We start from the raw sequence: 19,142 nt of genomic DNA, 5'->3' as shown, positions 1-19,142 counted from the left end.
TTAATGGATTATCTGGATGGTGGGACCTTTTTTAAAGTTGCTTTGTTTTGTTTACAGAAAACGATTGCGGAGAAATAAAGCACGTGATTGCTAGATCCCTAGGTTTACTTATAAAGGGGATTTGCACTTCGAAAAATAATGGCATACGGGAAATGAGGCACTGCGTGCTGGGACAGACAAGGCGGATGGAAGGAAGGATCCAGCAATTACGTCCCATTAATTGATTATAAACTTGTCATGGGACTTACGGATTTCGCTTAACCCAAAACCTATAGCGACCTTTGTTACCGATCGTCAACAAAGCTCGTCTGGCAGTTGGTATAACCCTCGTTGTTCACCGCGAGAGTATTTCAAATTTAGATATATATTTTTTTCTTTCCGTTCAGCCTGCGTGGCAAAATTCCGCGGGGGCTCGTTTCGGAAGAGAAATGTTTCGGCTTTCTCATGGTGTCCGTGTGAAATCGATACGACAAGGGGAGCCAGAGCATCGTAGCGTGAAAAAATCGAAGCATGTAAATATGATGACAGTGATGTGACGAAATCCGAACATTTCCGGAGTCATAAAACTAGCCCTGCCGATCTCTCGAGATGAAACCCGTAGCAAAATTTGCGAATTTTTCCTTCGATTTGAACTTAAAGTAATTTCCAAGTTTGTAAAGGAAACGCGATATGTCACCAATAGAGTCGCTCGAAACATTTTTGCGGAGCCCGACGTGTCGCGGCGTCTGTAATGGAAAAAATTCAATGCGGAACGAAAGTCAAATTTCGGCCGTTCGCCGAACGCCCAGATTTTCGCAATTTTCATCGAAACAACTCAAACGTTGAAAATAATGAAGTTTTCCTGCCCGAAGCGAGTCGTGCAAGCGCAAAAATTTCGAAAGTTTTGTGAGCTTCTGACAATTTCCAGCGTCTTAAACGCCCACCGATAGACCTCTGTACATTCTCGAGGTCCCTCGATCCTCCGAAATTAACTGCGATTAGTCGATATTTGCGACCTGTAGAGTTTCATGACCGAAACGAAATTTCTCTTCCGAATGTCCCGCCCCGGTATTTTGCAATCTAGACAGAACGAAAATCGAGCATAACAATGCTGTTTTGCGTTCGATTAACAAGCCCGACTTAACACACGTTTTCTCGTTTTTCTCTGTACGTTGCATTGTTCTGCAGCTTACTTACCATCCCTCTTCAGAAGATGCGGCAACCATCTGACACTATTCCAATTAAACCTAGGTTGGTATGAGTTAAGATTGAAGCTCGAACAGTTTTCGACAAAGTCTCAAGAAAATATTTCGTATGCTATGTTGGCCTAAATATGCTATTAATTATCCCAGGATATATTGTTTAAAGCAATTATCTCCAGAGAATTGCAGCCTCGTTGTTAGAGATAAATGCGTTTCTGCTTACTGTTGTGACAGTTTAATACGGGATTTGCCTTTCATTGAGTTGATACATATCCTTCCAGGAAATTGTACTCTCTAATCCCTGTGTTAATACGTCCAACATTATTCGAGAGGGTAATGTACGGCTTAGATATGAGATGTTCCTTACCTGTTATTATATTACGTATTTGGTTTAATGAGTTAAGACCTGTATTCTGCATTATTGTTATAATCGTTGCAATCATGCGAGCAACTTAGAACTGGATTTACAACGCAAGATTAACAGGCCAAGTATATCGTAAATTGTAAACGTATTCGGAATATAAAAGCAAACGACGTTATGGGTATATTTGTTTTTTTACATATGAAAGTTACGTTTTATGGTTTACGCTAATGAAACTATCAATCAAGCTTTTGTTGAGCGATGCAATTTGCTCCCGCAAAAAAAGAAATTAATTACAGGCAACAAACAATTGGCTTTTCACGTGCCCCCAGTTTATTTTCACGCATCCCCAGATTATTATATCAAAAAATCGATAGATTAATAGGTAGATCCCGATCGACCTGGTTCATGGTGGTTGCGAAATGTTGTTCCTATTTCAGCTCGAGACGGGGGAATTAGGATGTGGAAATGAAACGTACTTTTCCAAACAATCTGAGCTCCAGCCTGGGACCTCAACCTGCCAATCAGCCATCAGGGGTGGTGTAAGCTCTCATTGCCTTGTATTGTTAATCTGCTTTTCGGTTCATGATTGCTCGTCTAGGATTATTCGTCTATCGTGCGCTCTCGTTGCATCGCCTAGTTTTTAATAGGGCCGCTAACGAGCTGACCACATACATACAGCCGAACTTATACGGATCACCCAGTACTTTGTGTAAAGGTGCTTCTACTGATTTGTTACTGAACGTTAGCACGTTGGCAGTATTGATTTTCTTAATTTAAAAATTACGTTTCAGGTTTTCTCATTTGTATTCTTTGTTTTAAACTGCCTTTAAATGAATTCGTGGGATTATCAAATGTACAGAGAGGAAGAGTAATTACGTTAGTGGAGCAGGGCATGCTTCAAAGAATTGTTTTCCGTCCAGTTGGTGTTTCATAAAGAACGGTTTCAAAAACCTATTCAAGGTATTTGCAACCGGGCACACTGCGAAACAGGCCAAAAAAAGTCGCCAAAACGTTACTATAGACCAGCAGGACCGATTTTTGGGTTAAATAGTTAGACGGAATTCAATGGTAACAAATCCGGAGCTTCAAAGGCGACTTCTACAAGCGACGGGGATGCGAGTACGCGTGGAAACAATTCGAAAGTGACCTCGAGCTAGATAATTATTTATTCGAAGGCCACTAAAGGTCACTGCATTGACAAGGTAACATAAACGCGATAAATTAGATTCGTGTTTCCAGCGCCAAAACTAAACAATGGACGAATGGCAAAACCTCCTGTTTTCGGACGAGACCAGGATTGGTTTTGATGATCGACGCTTCCGTGCTGTAAGAGGCTGTCGAAGGCAAGCTTGGCTTCGAGCCGCTCGATGTGTCTAGAAATATACAAGGGGAATAGTAATGTTTTACCATTCTTGCCTTAACTGAATAGAGGTACGGAAATTTGGCGCTCTGGTCGACAATAATCATTTGGGGAGGTGCTGTCGGAGAGGATTTTTTATTTATGCACGGCAACGCCCCCTCGCATTCCAGTAGACTGTGAAAAATATCTTGGAAATGAAGGGTGTCAGAGTTTTAACTTGGCCTGCTTGTTCTCCGGACTTACATCCCATAGAACATTAATGGGACGCGATTGAAAGAAAGTTTAGGGGTCGTCAGCGCAACCCCGGAAACATAGAACAACTGATACAAGTAATCCTTGACGAATGAAGAAATCTTCTTTATGAAGAAATTGGCAACCTTACAGGGCGCATGTCTCGTGGAATCCGTTCGTGCATTGAAACTAGGAGTGAATATACAGGTTCTTGGAATATCCAAGAAGTCTATATTTTCATTTGTAATTTGAGTTTTTTATAAATCTCGTTTCAATAAAATGGAAGAATTTCGTTAATTGCTATTACATAGAAAATTTTTTTTCTTCGAATTTTTAATCTAATCTTTTAATATCCAGCAACTAATTTCACCACGAACAACTTAATTGGAGAATACTGAGTGATTCCACGCGAGCTTGTGTGTATATGGTAGTGACGGATTATTGACTCGTACATTGCTTAAGCAGATTAGAGTAATACATTACCGCAAGCAAAAATATAGAGGGAGTTTCTGTTAGGCTCTTAAGGAAATTTGTCAGCCTCGCTTTAATACTTAAAATATATGTAATAGGACGTAGCCTCACACACTGGCTGTGTTCATAACATTTTTCTTGGGAAATATTTGCACCGTTATCTTTCTCCCATTTGCCAAATTGGCTTTCGTCTTCTCGGAAAAGCGTTTTGTGTATAAGTACGTACTTCGTATAAATAATAATTTTTTAGGGAGGAAGTTGAACATACTTAGAATGAAATATTATGGAGTGCTGAGAAGGGGCAGAACAATTTTTTCCCTTAAAAATAAAATAGTATAAAATAAGGATTTACTGGGAGTTGGTAACTTTTCGTCAGCAGATGCATTTAAAGAGAATTATGAAACCTTTACAAGCCAAAAGTCGACGGATTATAATTTGTCATTAAAACACTCTTCACAGTTTTTGCATAATTAACTGTAGCAGAAGTAAATAGGTAGGCGGTGAAGTAGGAAATTAATTATTTAGTTATTTTTGTTCACGTTGATTATATTGTCAGGCACAGCAGTGTATTTGTAAGATACGCATTCAATGTTCCCTTCAACGCTGTAATTGGATAAACTGATTTATGGAAGCACATGGTCAGTAATATTATTGTAATATCGATAATGTGTACGCATTTAAGCGAATGTTATAATAATTTCAATAATTACGATAGCATGAATTTCATGAAACAATAGCATCAACGGAAAGTAAAATTTTGTACAACAGATGCTTTTAATGGGACCATCAGTATGGCATTTATTGCGTGACAGTCTGTTTGCTGTAGGCTTGTAATATCCGTTATTACGAGAGGGTAAGTGATTCTCCAGGATGTTGAAAAATTAGAGCACTAAATTCAATTCCTAATAACACGTTCTGTGTGACACTTCCTTTTCTCCATCGCCGAGGAATCCACACATTTCAGTTTCCACGCGTTCCCACCATTTTTTTAGGTTCTGAAGATAGTGGCGGGTTTCTCACCGAAACCTCCAAAAAGGGTGTTCGCCCGAACCCCTAGCAAAGGGCAAATGTCATTCTCAGGTAGTTTTAACTGAGAATAGCGACCCGTTCGCTCAGTGATACCCGAAATACTCGAATGGCACCATTTCCAAATTCCTAATGGCTCATCTTGCTTATAAAGCTCTCTTGTCGGCCGTGTGGCTCAGAGTTGCTTTATAGAGGCGCCCTTATTCAAGACTCTAAGTGTGGAGATTTCCCCGAATAGCTATTACAAAACCTGACTTGACCTGGAGGTGTAAATGCCGACAAGGTTTGTGCATTATGCGCTCTACTAAATATACCAGAGCTTTTAAGAACTCATAGTTTATGCAACACGTGAACAATGGTCCCTCTGCATGTTAACCTGGCATAGTTTCAAAGCCTTGTTACTTGTCGGTAGTTGTTTTGGGGAAATAGGACTTTACAAATGTTACGAAGTAAGACTTATGGATTTTCTTGAGGCTTAAGAGGGCCTTTCGACTCCAGACAAGTGGGCACAGGGAAGACATTTCATTTATCCTCGATTGCCATTCAACGTCTGAGCTTACTCATCGATAAAAGCGGCTAAAGTGGCACACCTACTACTCTGCTAGTTGAATTTCTTCCTCCGATCCATTGAGTCACTTTATAACGTTACAGTTGGAAAATGCCTGCTATAATGCAAATATCTCAGCTGCTGATGTAAATTTGCTGGTCTGATCTCTAAAACTCGTTTTAGATTATACAATTTCTCTCGCAGTTGAGGAATTTTCGAAATGCGTCAGATTTGCTGCATTATGCCGTAAATTATGTTAAAAATTTCATTGTCAGTAATATGTTCGATAACGTTTCAACTTATCGAAAAAAAAAATGATTGGACAAAAATCTTTATGAAACGATATTAAAGAGTAGGGACATCTCAGGAATATTTTTGGAATTCGACGAGTTGGTTTCGTGCCATTAGTCCTCATTTTCAGGCAGACTTCCGTTCATGCTGAAGTTAAATGGGATTCCTAACACTCTTTTAAAGCTAATTTAAGAACTTTACTGAACTAAATCGAATGTATTCCCAATCGTAGCAAATGCGGTGTTGTGGTCCAACGCTCCATTATAACAACCCTATATATTAATGGCAAAAACTCGAAAGCCGTCTCTGCTTACCAACACATTTAGCCAGACCCTGAATATACATCAATTTCGAGTTTAAACCATTCCAACTTTCGAGTTTGTAATCTTCCTGAAATAAATTTTCCATTCACGTTTTCCAGCTTAACGGAAAGCAACAACGATGTTTATAGGTTGGCACTGATAACGCGGAATCGAAATGCTTACTGTGATCTTTGCCAAGATAAGAAAGAAACTTGCTGCATAATCTTTTATTTATATCGCGTTCGTTCAGAATAGAAGACTGCTTTGCAATCTCTATTTTCATGTTTCCAGATGACTAAAACATTCGGTGTTGTAATCACAATACACACGAGTTTCGTATGAGTTCCAAGCATGCGCACGGGTTACTATACTCCGTCTAGGAAATAAAGAAATGAGCCATTTCGGCAGGTTCCATAAAAAAGGCAGCGAAAAGTGTCCTGACGCCTGATAAATCCTCCAGTGGTCCAACATGTTGAAAATGTCCAAATGGCCTATTAATCTTAAATTTCAATGTGCGTTCGATATACATTTGAGGGCCTCAACAAATGATTTTTTCCTTTAATTTGTTCTTAATGAACAATTCATTCAGGTGTCTGTAGGTGTCACAAGTAGAAACTCCCTTTACATACACCTCAGAGTTTCCGATGGTTTGCAAACGTGAGTTACGTAATCATTCATAACTTCACAGGGCCATATGCATCTTCATGTGATCATCTGTGTTTCTTCGCATTTTGTCTTGTCCACAAATTATATTTTTCACATATAGTCTATGTATGTGGATAAAGTAGTGACTTTTTTCAGTTTTGTTTGCAATTATATTTCTGTTATGTTTATATTTAAATAACACTTGAGTTTCCTGCACATCTTCTGCTGTGGTATTTATATCGATTGTTTTTTAATTAAAACGGCACTAAATAAACTTTGTGTGTTTGTTTTATATTAAAGCTATAATATTTTGTTATTACAAAAGTTGTTGTTTTAAATAATAAAAATAATAAATCGAGTTAAAAAAACTATAATTTGCTGAATGCCCAAGTGGCAACTAGTTATAGCAATACGTGTTCGGCAAAAACTAGGGATTACTGACATTTCCCAAGTTAAAACTGGTTTCACCCAATTTTCTTAGGAGACTCTACCTTTGACTAAGAAAATCTAGAATGATCTAAGACTGATGGTTAATATTAGGTTTTCCTAGTCGGATCGTTTTTTGATTTTCGATTTGGACAATTCAGCAACATTCCCAACCACTGTTGTCGCCTGCATGTTTATCTCCGACCCATTTTTTGTCGGCCCTGCCGTGATGACTCATTTCTTCATTTCGTAGACGCAGTATACCCATTTCCACAATAACGTGAACGGAAAAATATCACATTATGCAATGTAACAAGGGCGTTGAAAATTGTCGATAACTCACAGAAAATTTGGAACAAGATGAGCTCAAAAAGCACGACAATATGAGCGCTTCTTTCAGTTTCAGTATACGCGAATTTGTCGAAATTTTTCGTTGTATGACTTGTTTTATAATAATCCAATATTGTTGCACTCGTGCAATTTGCCGGGCAGTTAAGGTGACATCGGTCCAGCGTAACTACTACCAACTACTGTTACTCCTAGACCGCCATGAGGCACAAAATCCTTTATCATGTACATGTTCCAAACGATCATTCTCCCAGAATCATTCAAGAATTAATTTGTCCCGTTTGTTTTGCTCCACAGTTTATTCTTGTTGTTAGACACTTTGATTGGGAATTAAAAGTTGCCATTCTGCTAGTAATGGTAGCTAATTTTGGCCACTGCAATTTTAGTTTAAAGTTCGCGAATTCGTGGAAACATTGACTGCACAGCAATGCATTTTGGGAGTAATTATCTATGAAACTCGAATCGTTGCAGGTCGTTAAATATTTCAGCATTTCGCTGGATTATTCACAGAAAAAGGAGTTTAGAACGTACCGAGGGTGGATATAATTTGATTGATATTAACGAATTCAATTATTCAAGAGGAGAAGGCTGACATTAGAAACACGTCGTTGTCCTGCTCATCAGGATGTTGTTGCAATCTTAGGACTGAAGGTTCACTCGTGGAGAGAAAGGGGCGGAAATTCCCGTTCCCAGAAATCACAAGAGCATGTGCTAAATTTATCTCTAGGAGTCTGACATATTTTAAATAAAAAAATAATAAAATTTCGCCAACTTCAAAACTGAAATAATAGTTCATCCATGTATGCAGCTCCTTCATACATTTACAGGTTATTTCGAATGTTTGCTCGAGATTCGCTCTGTGAAAGGTCGTTTCGAACAATTGAGCTTACACAAAGTTAAATTGAGTTAGCTATGGCATAACAGTGAAATACAATGCAATAGAAGTGGACATTTTCAAGAGAGTTGGGAGACCGTCTAAATACCATTACACATTTAAAAGTTAGAACGTATATGTGGGAACAAAAGACTATTAATGAGTTTGATTAGTTTTTAATTTTTTTCATTACTGTTTCTGTTTCTCTTTTTAGCGCAATTCATTAGGACCTCACTCTAGCAATTTGACTACAGTGCACCGGATAGAGGTCATTATACAGCGCTTGCAAAAAGTACTGCAACACGTTCAAAACTTTCGTAAAGCTGATATTTTTTTAAGAAGGTTCAAACACGTATGATTTTATTTTTAACCTTCCAGCAGTCGCGTCATATTCTCAAAGTTGAGCAATCGCGTGTCGTAATTAAATCCAAAAAAATTGCGTAATTTAATTTTCGAAAATTACATATGGGGACATTCCAACAACACAATGACTGACTAGAAAGGGGAAAGTGAGGTACGTTTGGCATACTTTTTCAAAATTAAAAGAAAGTCTTTGAAATTTCTGGTTTTTCTTCAACTCTCTATTTTAGCAGACACGTGCAAAAACACAAAAACTGGTTATAATATAAACTGCAAATGAAACAAAATTATACAAAAAGTAATACAAACAGTTTCAAAACTGAATTAGTGCATTTTTCGGCACTCCTTGAAAATTCCAATGATAAACTCCAGGTACGTATGTGAGTATTGCACTTATAGCATTGAAAATGAGTTTTGAATTTTTTCTTTCTTCGTGCAGTAGGCACATCTCCCAGGTAAACCATTTTGTGGGGCATCAAGTTCGGCATTGACACCTGAAAGTTCTTGTACTCTCAATCTTATACTTCGAGGAATATTCTTCATGAGAGAACGTACTTGCAAATGGGACTTGAGCAAATCGTTGGACAATTGTCTTCAAAAGTGTAATTGTAACTTGTTTGAAGCATAGATCAATTGCCATTTGATGACAACTATATTCCAAAGGGACTAGAAAGTAAACATTGGCCATCTACGCGTGTTTCTCGAACAGTTGTAGCTTGAGGTCGATTTTTCAACAGTATATACACGCCCTTTATTTGCTGTTGTAATCTGTAATAATTTCTGGTCAGCTGTTCTTGCACCGATTCCATCATGATCGTGCATACTAGAAAGTAACAACACGTTTCATGTCCTTTTTAAGAATATGCGGGACTAGAGTACACTCTTTCAAAAACGCAAACATACCGGTATGTTCTGGTCGGATAGCTGGTTGAGAAAACTCTAAAGGCAACTCCCTTTTATTTTTTTCTAATGCTTTCAATTAGTGTGAAGTTGTCCATCGTAACATTGCGTCCTGACCCCGAAACGTTCGTCGTACACAGTTTCCTGACCTTCTCTGTCGTTAATAATTTCTTCTAACATTGGTTGCAGGCGTTCCACTTCGTTTTCGTAAGACCCCATTGCTAACACACAATTATGTTACATTTCTGTTTCGAATTTACAGAATAGGAGGACGAATATTCTACCTTATAAATAAGAAACAGAAGAGTTAGTGAATAAATGTGATTAGTCGTACCGGTCTCATACACCTCAGGAAGAAATAATTCTCGACAACTACCACTTGGAGTACTTTGCACTGTAGCACCGATCCAGCGCGATCAATTGATGAGATGCATGGAGCCGTAGGTGCTTCCCTCCTTGTTTCTTACAATAGTACTAACAAAGGTGGATGATCGGTGTCACAAACCGTGCGCGACTACTGGAATGTTAAAAAAGGCACTTATTGCATTACTTTCGATGTTAAAATTTTTTACCATATAGTGCCCTTTGGAGTATATCAAATGAAAGGTAATTCAATAAGGGAGACAACAACAAACAAACAAAATTGAAATTCCTACAATAAACGCTCAAATTGGAACGCAATAAAAATTTGAAAACGACTAATTCGTTTCACAAACTCTGCTATGCGATTATCCACTATCGCTTCTGTTTTATGGTCTATTTTTGTAAACGGAACCTTTTAAGTGACCTCACAAAAAAAATCGAGAGGCGTAAGGTCTGGAGATCGTGACGGCCATTCCATTGTGCCTTTTCTACAGATGTATATGGAAAATCTTATCAAGATACCCTTTCGCACCCATAGCAAAACGTGGCGGTGCATCATTTTGTTGGGATCAAATATTATTGGCCGCTTGTCCGCCATTTTCTCCAGAAAAAATTGCAGCAATTGATGGAACTATTTCGTTTTGCAATAAGTGCAAGTGTGATGTGTTGTTTAATTTCCCCTCTATAAAAAAAGTGGATTGATTAACTGGTGATCGATTATACCCATTCATATATTGAGCTTTTGCGGACATTGGGTAAGTAGAGTCTGCATCTAATGAGGATTGTCTGCCGACCAGTAGCGACAATTATGTCGATGAATAGATCAATTTGAGCGAATCGTTGCTGCGTTCGAAAATAAAATTCTAGAAAAGCACCTATTATCCTGAATGCTATTTTTTGCATCAATTCACAAAATTTCATTTTTCGATCAAAATTGTTGAGCGCCAATTCTTGGGTAAAGGAAATTTTATATAGGTGAAATTCTTCTCCTTTTAAAAGACTGCTTACTGATTTTGCAGATACATCAACTTCATCGACAAATTTTCTGGTAAAATATATGAGGTTTGCATCGATAGATAAAAGAGTGTCTAGTGCTACATCGCCATCGGTAGCTATTTGAAGTCTTTCACATTTTGGAGCAGCTTTTACACTCCCAGTTTCTTGAACTTTTTTATTAATACGACATACTAACCTCGGTCCATAGGTCGGTCTGGATATTTCTCATTAAATGTGAGGCGCACCTCTTCGTAAATTCTTTTGCGATCTTCATGTCGCAAAAAGATTAAAATTTCAATTCTTTGCTGCTTAGGTGAACGATCAATTTCTTTGATATTCTACCTGCGATAGACGCCTAACAATTGAATTCAACTACTAATGGATTCTAGGAGAATCAAAATATTTTTTATTTGAAAAACTGTTTACATTAAAGACGATTTGGAATTTCTGCAATATACCTTATTGCCGTTTTTTCACTCTCTTTTAAAGTGAAAAAAGAATGCATTGTCTATCTAGGGAGCAAAGATTAGAACTTTTAATCTTTTTAGGCTGTGAACTTTGTTCGCTCGATTTTAAAGGAATCTGTAGATCCAATCTCAGTTGCGACTATACCGTATGTAGGAATGAAAACTTTGAACGTCGACAATAATGCATTAAATGCCTTTTTGAAAATAGAATTATACGTGTTTAAGCATTTTTTAAAAATATCAGGTTTATAAAAGCTACAAATGTGTTGCAACATTAAGTACAAGCGTTGTGTACTACTTGAGCCCTCCCAATAAGATCATTGTTCCTGTCACGAAAGAAATTGATTTGATAGCAATACATAGTTCATGGGGGCTCATATGCGTTCAAGCGTAAGCTGGGCATAGCTTAAGCTTGGCTTGAGCGATCGGACCTTAGGCTGTGGTCACATCCTCGCTATTTACCTTCGGGTTAACCGTATGCCGCATAATCACCAGGTATTCGTCAAATTAACTAAGTATATTATTTCGGTATACTTTATAACTTCAAGAATATAAATCCTAATTAGGGTTGTTCCGTGTTTGAAGTAATTTTCAGCCAACTCATGAATTCTAATAAACATGGCTTGAAATATCTATCCACAGAGCGTTGGCAGACGAGGAATGCGGGATACCTACCTCTAGCGTAATGAAACTTTTCATAATGTTTGTCATTTCCAGTATTAATGGGGGTCAGGTCATCCAGAGGCATGTGGAGTTGTTCAGATATTAAGATAAATCATGTAGAAGTGGCGTAACAACATGTTCTTGAAATGAAATTATGAATTTTCATTATGAACGCCTGTAGCAAAACATAGGCCTTGTAATAGTGAGCAATGAAATTTTGGTTCAATGATGTGGCTGAAATGGTAATTTATCGCTGGAAAGCGAATTGGCTGGGTTATAGGTACTTACATTGTAATGGTTTAATGCGGTTATTGCGGTGTGAGGGCTAATCTTTAAAATTACTTCAAGGTAATTACTGGTTTAAACGTAACATTGGAATATAGGGCTGAGAATTAAATTAAGTTATTTGATCAAGGGCTTTTGCGGGTGAATTTCCAATCCGCTAACCATCCCTTTCGGCCTTCAATGAAAAATGGCTATTTACTTCGAACAATCTCCGTGGTCAAATTTTAACGGTGAATAATGCGCAAAAGGTGACAAACAACTAAAACCGGAAAAATAAAGTGTTTTCCATGCTCTGCACCACTCACGGGTCCCTGGAATTGGAGCAGACCGAGTTCAGCCCAACCTGAATATGAATCAACATATTAATTTACGTGTTGAATACGTAATACAGCCCATTATGACTGCACCTTTATGTATTGAAAGGATTTTAATATTATTTTCCTCACGCAAAGAATTGAGCGCGTTTTACAACATCGTCGTAAAACTTAATTTATTAACTGTGGAACTGGCCTGGATTCGAGTCACTGTATTTTCCGTCTTCAATACGAAAATTTCAGTGTGATCAACATTTCAGCTTTGCCAAAGGGCAAACGGTTCACAATTATTTGTTTACTTTCGTGTCGATCTTCCTGGGTCATTTTCGGTAAAACGCTTGAGTAATCCCACGCGAGATCGATGCACAAAACTGCATTTGGCACTCGACTAGTTTGCACAATAACAATAAGTTAAACAAATAAAAAGGTAAAAATGAAAATTCAAAACGTTTAACCCTTTGCACTCGTTTTTATGTTTAAAAAGACTTCGGTCGCTTCGGAATTATTTTTTATTTATTATAAAAATTTTTTTTGTGGAATTATTTTTTGTTTTCGATCAAAATGAAAATATTTTCGGTCGAAAATATAATAATCTGACTTGCTGGTTTAATAGGTCGAATTAAAAATACACATTTATTTCTTTCATTTCAACTTGAACGGTGAAAATACGTCGTACAGGGTGTTTCAAAATATCCATCCGCATACGAAAGGTTTGTTTCCTTGGCTCATCATTAAGAAAAAAAACAGTTCCTATTAATGTGTGCCCGCAAATGCACCGACATTCCAAGAACGCTTTTTTACGACATTTCATGAACGCTTTAAGGTACAGAACTGAGTTTTTGTCCACATATTTCCGTTAGTATTAGCTACCTCTGTGTGCTAATAAAAAATGTGTTTATAGGCCAGTGAGGAGGCTTTAAGATTTATATGAGGTTTTTTACCCTTAATATCTGCGCCGTTGCAACAATCAACATTTCGGAACCACGTTTTAAACTGTCAATGTTTTCTACGCAGGAAAAGTCCAACGAACGGTCGTCGATGGATTCGTCGTATACACAAGTCATAATAGTGCCAAAGAACCCTAAAATATAACACCAACGTAAGCAAATATGTAATAATAAACAACAATTAGTGTTGTTACTATTGGTATCGTTTCCGAGGGCAGCGTACGAGCGCAAAGGATTAAAACCTGGAAATTTTCATGTTCTATCCCTTAAAATATGCCCAAAACGTCTTCCCGCTTCCAGGAACTTTTAAAAATTAATTAATTTTTTAATTGATTAAAAAATGAGATGGACGTGCGTGGGACTTGCGAATTAATTTGAATTGGAGAACGGATATCGAAGTTTTGGATACTGATGAAAGATTCGATAATTAATTTCGAATTTTTTCTTCCTGCCCGTTCAGCTACCGGCATAGTTCAGTTCCGCGTGCTGCGAGCCCCTTTCGTTTAATCCCCGACTTCATCACATTGTTTTCCGCTAATAAACCTCATTAATTTTACCGTTTGGAATTCATCACTTCCGAAAGAAAGAAGTTCAAACTAAGTACCTTAATTTAATCTAAGACCGTTACTCCTATGAGTTTTCGCCATTTGAGGATAAGGCTTTGGATCTTAGTTTTGAGAGTTGCGATTTTTCAAGATCAACAGGTTTTCTGCTCTACTTCAACATGTTGGCCGAATAATAACTCCGCTTCGCTTTGTTATTCGTCCAACCGCTATCAGAGAGAGGTAAATTATTGCTTTCCAACACTTGTTAATTAAATAATTATTCCTGCCATGGCCGCTCACGGGTTCTTAAATAAGACCGTTTCAACTGTCAATAAAGCAACCAAAGTCAACTTGTTGCGCATAGTTAAATGGTTGTTTTAAGGGGTAGTAACCATTCAAGTACAATAAAAACCATTTTATGCGCGCGGCAACAGGCTATAATTGTCGATTATGATGCATGCATAATGAAAGAAGACACAGGTTGCTACATGCCTCCTGCTCATCCCATATAGATGTATTACTCGAAAACCCAACACATTATGCAATAAAAAAAGGTTACCCTTCGCTTAATCCAACACGCGTCTAGCTGATAAATAGTTCCACAAATGAATAATTTATTTTCGGGGGAGGTAAATCCCACCCCCTCCCCAAGAGGATCGTAACTTTTCCTTCATATATTATTTGCTCCGGCGAGTATAATTCTTCTTAGGGAGAACAACCCTCGGAAATGATGGCAGTATTGGAAGTTAAGGGGCAGTCATTCAGTGACGATTGCTGTGTCGCGTCTGCTTGAAGTTGGTGGTTATGGCTATGGATAAACATAACTTCGTTCCTTTGAACGTGGTATGTAAGTTTAAGCGATTAAATAGTGAAGTGTGAACCATGTATTTATATATTTAGCTTTGCTATTTGCAGTTTTCGTTCTCATCGTCATCGTTGAACAATTTGACCGAACAATATCATTGCTAAGCGTCGTTTGGTCAAAATGCAATTAGCGTGCGGCAAGGTACTGCTTTTTGCACTTGTTAGAGTTACAACTATTCCCGACATTTCTCTGTTGTAAAATTTAGCTACAACAGCAAACTCCTACTAGTTTTTTCCCTTAGTCATGACTAGAAATCATGGTTCATGGCATGGAATCATGGCGAAAAAATGACGTAGATTAAAGTATTAAAACTAAAAGCAAAACTGCTGTGACGGAACACAGATTTTACCCAAATAGCCCTGCGACAGATAAGCTTAGCAGGATATTGATGGACTATATTTGGAACATGAACGTTAAGTTAATATGAATAAGAGTGAAACTCCACATATAGATTTAGATATTTCAATATTTGATTTTCATCTGCAATAGTGGATTCTGGTACATGTACATATATCATACAATGCAGCTGAGGACGTGGCCCACGACGATGGCTTGGTAGAAATTTTGTAGGCTGAAGATGGAGGTATTAGGGACACGATTGGTGTCTTCTTAAGAACCACCATTCAATAATTGATTCAAATTGGATGAAAATCTCACAAGAAGTCGTCAAAAATTCAATCAATAAAATATTAATATCAACTAATAGTTCCGAGACCGTCGCTTCAAAGTAAGTATTGTCCATTTCCTGAAGGATTTTTCAATTGTGGATAATCCCCCAACAAAAGCTTCCATGGATTTTGTCACAGTCTAGTCGTTCTATACTTTATCAAACAACGTGGCCCTCATTAATCAAGGTCTCATCTAAATAGTACATCCTTTTCTTGTTACCACAGCGCTATCCGACTTCTTATATAGCAAAGCTCCAATTGAAGTAACAGCATTTTCATGTATGTTTTCTGGAAGTAGGAGTGGAACATCTTCTCTCTCTGTAATTGTTATCAACATTTTCAGCAACAATCGGTTGTCCTTTTAGTTACATAAGTTTGGTTGATGCACGTGTATTGGACATTCTTATTCAAAGTGCGCAAACCATTAGTTGGAAGAAATCAAAACGATCAAAAACTGAATGGAAGCTTTCGAGAACGTTCCACTTTAAACGATACAAGGTCATGACCATATAGCAACATTGCCTTTCTCAAATATAAATCCCAAGATAAAGTGATTTTCAAAAATGTTCTCTTAGAAGGCGTATTTATTGGGGAAAATCCCTATGGCTTAATGAATCTCGGCCCTTGTAAAACCGCTAGACCTCATTTAATCGCACGTCAAGCCACTTTCCTTCTTTTTTCCCGGGCCAGTCCTTGTTAATTCTGATCAGAAAGTGCTTTCTGCATAACAATTAATAATAGTTAAAAAGTGTGTTGCCTGAGCAAAAACTCCTGAGAAATTGTTTTTTACATCAGCTAATTTTAGTAACACCGAAAAAAATCATTAAATATTTTGAGTACGTCTAAGGCGGATTATCTATTTTTTTTTTAATTTGTGAGAATAATGCCCATAGGGGGACACGTTATGGTGATAACACCAACGTGGGTGCAAAAAAACATCGTGCAGCATCTTTTTACAAATTTTACAGTACATCGTCAATGGCGTGGACGGACAGCACCAAACATCGACGATTTGCTCCGATTCAGAGGTTGTTGTGAAAAAATACGTGAAAACAACCGCCATCGTTCACTCGTTTGTGTTAATATTCAAATGGCGAAAATCCAAAAATCTGTCCCCTCCTCTCTTGGTGCAAAATGGACATTTATGTCCCAAACACATCGTACTACGTTGATGTTGACCACGATTCCGACTTCCATGTGTGTCTTATAGGCAAAAATGATTGTTAACTTTCCTTTCAAAGAAACACATCTAACGGGGTCATGTCTGGAGAACGGGCTGGCCAAAGATATTCGGGTTGGAGTCTATCAATCTCTGTCTCTCTCGCATTATTCGCGAGTTCGCCATCCTGCATCAACCAATAGTTATGTGATAAAGCTAACGGGAGATTATCGGAGGTTTGACAAATGAAATGTAGTATAATGAGTCCACCACTGCCGAAACTGAATATACATACATATCTATTTACAGCTGCTCAACTTTAATCACCTTAATTTTAATCAGTAATTGTTCCTTTTACTTTCAGATACCTTCTGAACTTACGATTGCACGTAAAGTTCCACTCCAGCACCACTATAGGCATCCCGTATTCGGATTAGAAGTTTTCCGGTCATGTAGTATGAAGATGTCCAGTGCCGGGTTTCTGGTTATCGTGTTAGTGCTACTCGTTACCTGCTCCGTCGCGGAACTAGCTACTGAATTCGCAGAAGCTAGTGAAGGAAGTACGGCCATCCTGCCGTGCAGCCTCTCCGCCACTGAACCCAGCGATAAAATAAAGAACATACTGTGGTACCGTGGTGCCGAGCATCGTGGATCTGATGGGCCGCCGCCCATTTACAAATACGAAGTACGGGGATCGTATATTAATGATGATCCGAGTGCGGATTTAGCGCATCGATATTCTTTGCGGGTGGTCGAAAATCAAGCATTATTAGCAATAAATAATGTCAAAAAGTCGGATGAGGGACTGTTTCTGTGCAGATCAGACTTCGAACGGTCACCGACGAAGATAACACATGTCAACTTAACGTTAATAGGTAAGTTTTAAAAATGATGGACCACCGCGATATCGAATCGATATCGAAAAGCTCCTTTAATTTCGCCTTCCATCACGAGCGGTAAATAAACAGATCCAGAAAAATATCACTTAGCCTAATTTGTTTATCATTCCGAGATCGATGGTGCTAATTCCATAGTAAATTTTAACGTTAAATATTTCGAAATTGCCTCCACCGATTCAAACAAGCTTTGGAGCGTAGTTCATTGATTTATTTTAAATTTTGGAGATGAAAGAAATTTTATTTTTGACCGCTTTATTTGGTTTTTTGCGTGGTCATCTGCTTTTGGTTTTTTTAATGGTTGAAATTGCTATGCGTGACTTTGAAAATGTTATCAAGACGGATTATTCTACATTTAACGTTAAAAACTAACGGGTCAAATTACAAATCTGGAGTGTCTGTGAAGAGGTAAGTTTGGAATGTGATTGCCATTTTGCTCCAACTGGGGCTTAGCGTACATAATCGTTGACTCCAAATAGGTCAAGATGGATTCTTCCCAACGGGCTCCAGCGACTCCGTCATCCGACTTCTTTTAATGCCAAGGGTCAAAATTACGCGGTTTCACGTCTGGTAAAATTCGTTAAAACGCGGTTTTATTTGTAACTTCCTTACTTTGTGACGTGGAGTACCCGCTTAACGTACGGGAACCGCCATCAAATCATGGCTAGCCCCGGAACCCACTTCGTGAAAGAAAGAGTGATATGCATGGATTAAGGGGAATCGACTTGCAGTGGTTCCGATAAAAGAGCCTTTTTCGAAATTATTCCAGGCGAAACTGGTCGATTTTCAAAATGGCCCCGGACGTATTTGTGGATTTCTCTTTGAGGTTCTCTATCTAACTTCAATTTAGGGCAATCGTAAATTGTTGTGACAGGTTCTAAATCCTTAAGACCTAGCAAGTCAGATTGCATAACAACTTAATGACTATAATAATAATAGGGGTCATATTAAAGTGCGTGCTTTGCTCTCTAAACCGCACAGATCTACTGAAATCCCAAGGGTATAAACAGATTTATGTTCATTAACCATGTGTGGCCTGTTAGTTGACCTAAAATGTTTCGAAGACTTCGTTAAATGTGCCTCGTTCTCCGTGCATGTCTCATTATGTAATTACGGTATCGCGTGACAAGAAAACCATTGTTTAAATCAATATTAGAAATTAGAGTTACAAAATATTTAGTGTGTGATTTACATTCAACATTGCCCTGAATGGAGGTTTATAAAAACATTTTCATAGGTAGTAGGTGCTATTAAAATTAATGAACTACGCTAGGTGACGCGTGATTTACTGGCCAAGAGCCTAATCTGGTTGAAAAAAAATCTGATTTTCAAGCTTTATAGGGGCGAACTGAGTACGTCACAAATGGTACCTACAGGATCTTCCAAACTTTGGGGCCGCTAGTTCAAGAGTGTATTCAACTTTTTTTTCTAAAACACCCCATCATTCGAAGAGCAAATACCGAGCATGCCATCCCGTTTACTTTTCAGATAGACTGGAAACATGACTAAAATGCATTTATTACCGACAAAGTGAAAGTATCGATTCTAAAATTAAGTAAACCCACTCAACTACATAATTTTTCAAAAACCTTAATAACTCCAAAGTGCAGGATAGTCCGATTCGACGGCAGAAATGTATATCCTGGTG

General features: G+C 38.0%; 1 protein-coding gene across 3 annotated transcripts in view; it reads left to right on the top strand.

Annotated features, from left to right (window-relative positions):
* The window catches only part of LOC136348698 (nephrin-like), a 157,200-nt gene that overhangs the window by 22,677 nt on the left and 115,381 nt on the right, over nucleotides 1-19,142 (top strand). For all 3 annotated transcript variants that reach the window (XR_010733711.1, XM_066299773.1, XM_066299774.1), the window contains exon 2: nucleotides 16,963-17,473. Coding sequence is in view for 2 of the 3 variants with exons in the window: in XM_066299773.1 (XP_066155870.1) it covers nucleotides 17,056-17,473 (418 nt within the window). In the remaining variant the exon portion in view is untranslated. The remainder of the gene's footprint in view (nucleotides 1-16,962; nucleotides 17,474-19,142) is intronic.

The sequence above is a fragment of the Euwallacea fornicatus genome, chromosome 34 (assembly GCF_040115645.1).
Source record: "Euwallacea fornicatus isolate EFF26 chromosome 34, ASM4011564v1, whole genome shotgun sequence".
Classification (NCBI taxonomy): domain Eukaryota; kingdom Metazoa; phylum Arthropoda; class Insecta; order Coleoptera; family Curculionidae; genus Euwallacea; species Euwallacea fornicatus.
Note: the sequence above shows the minus strand (reverse complement) of the source record. Positions and strands in the feature narration are given on the sequence as shown.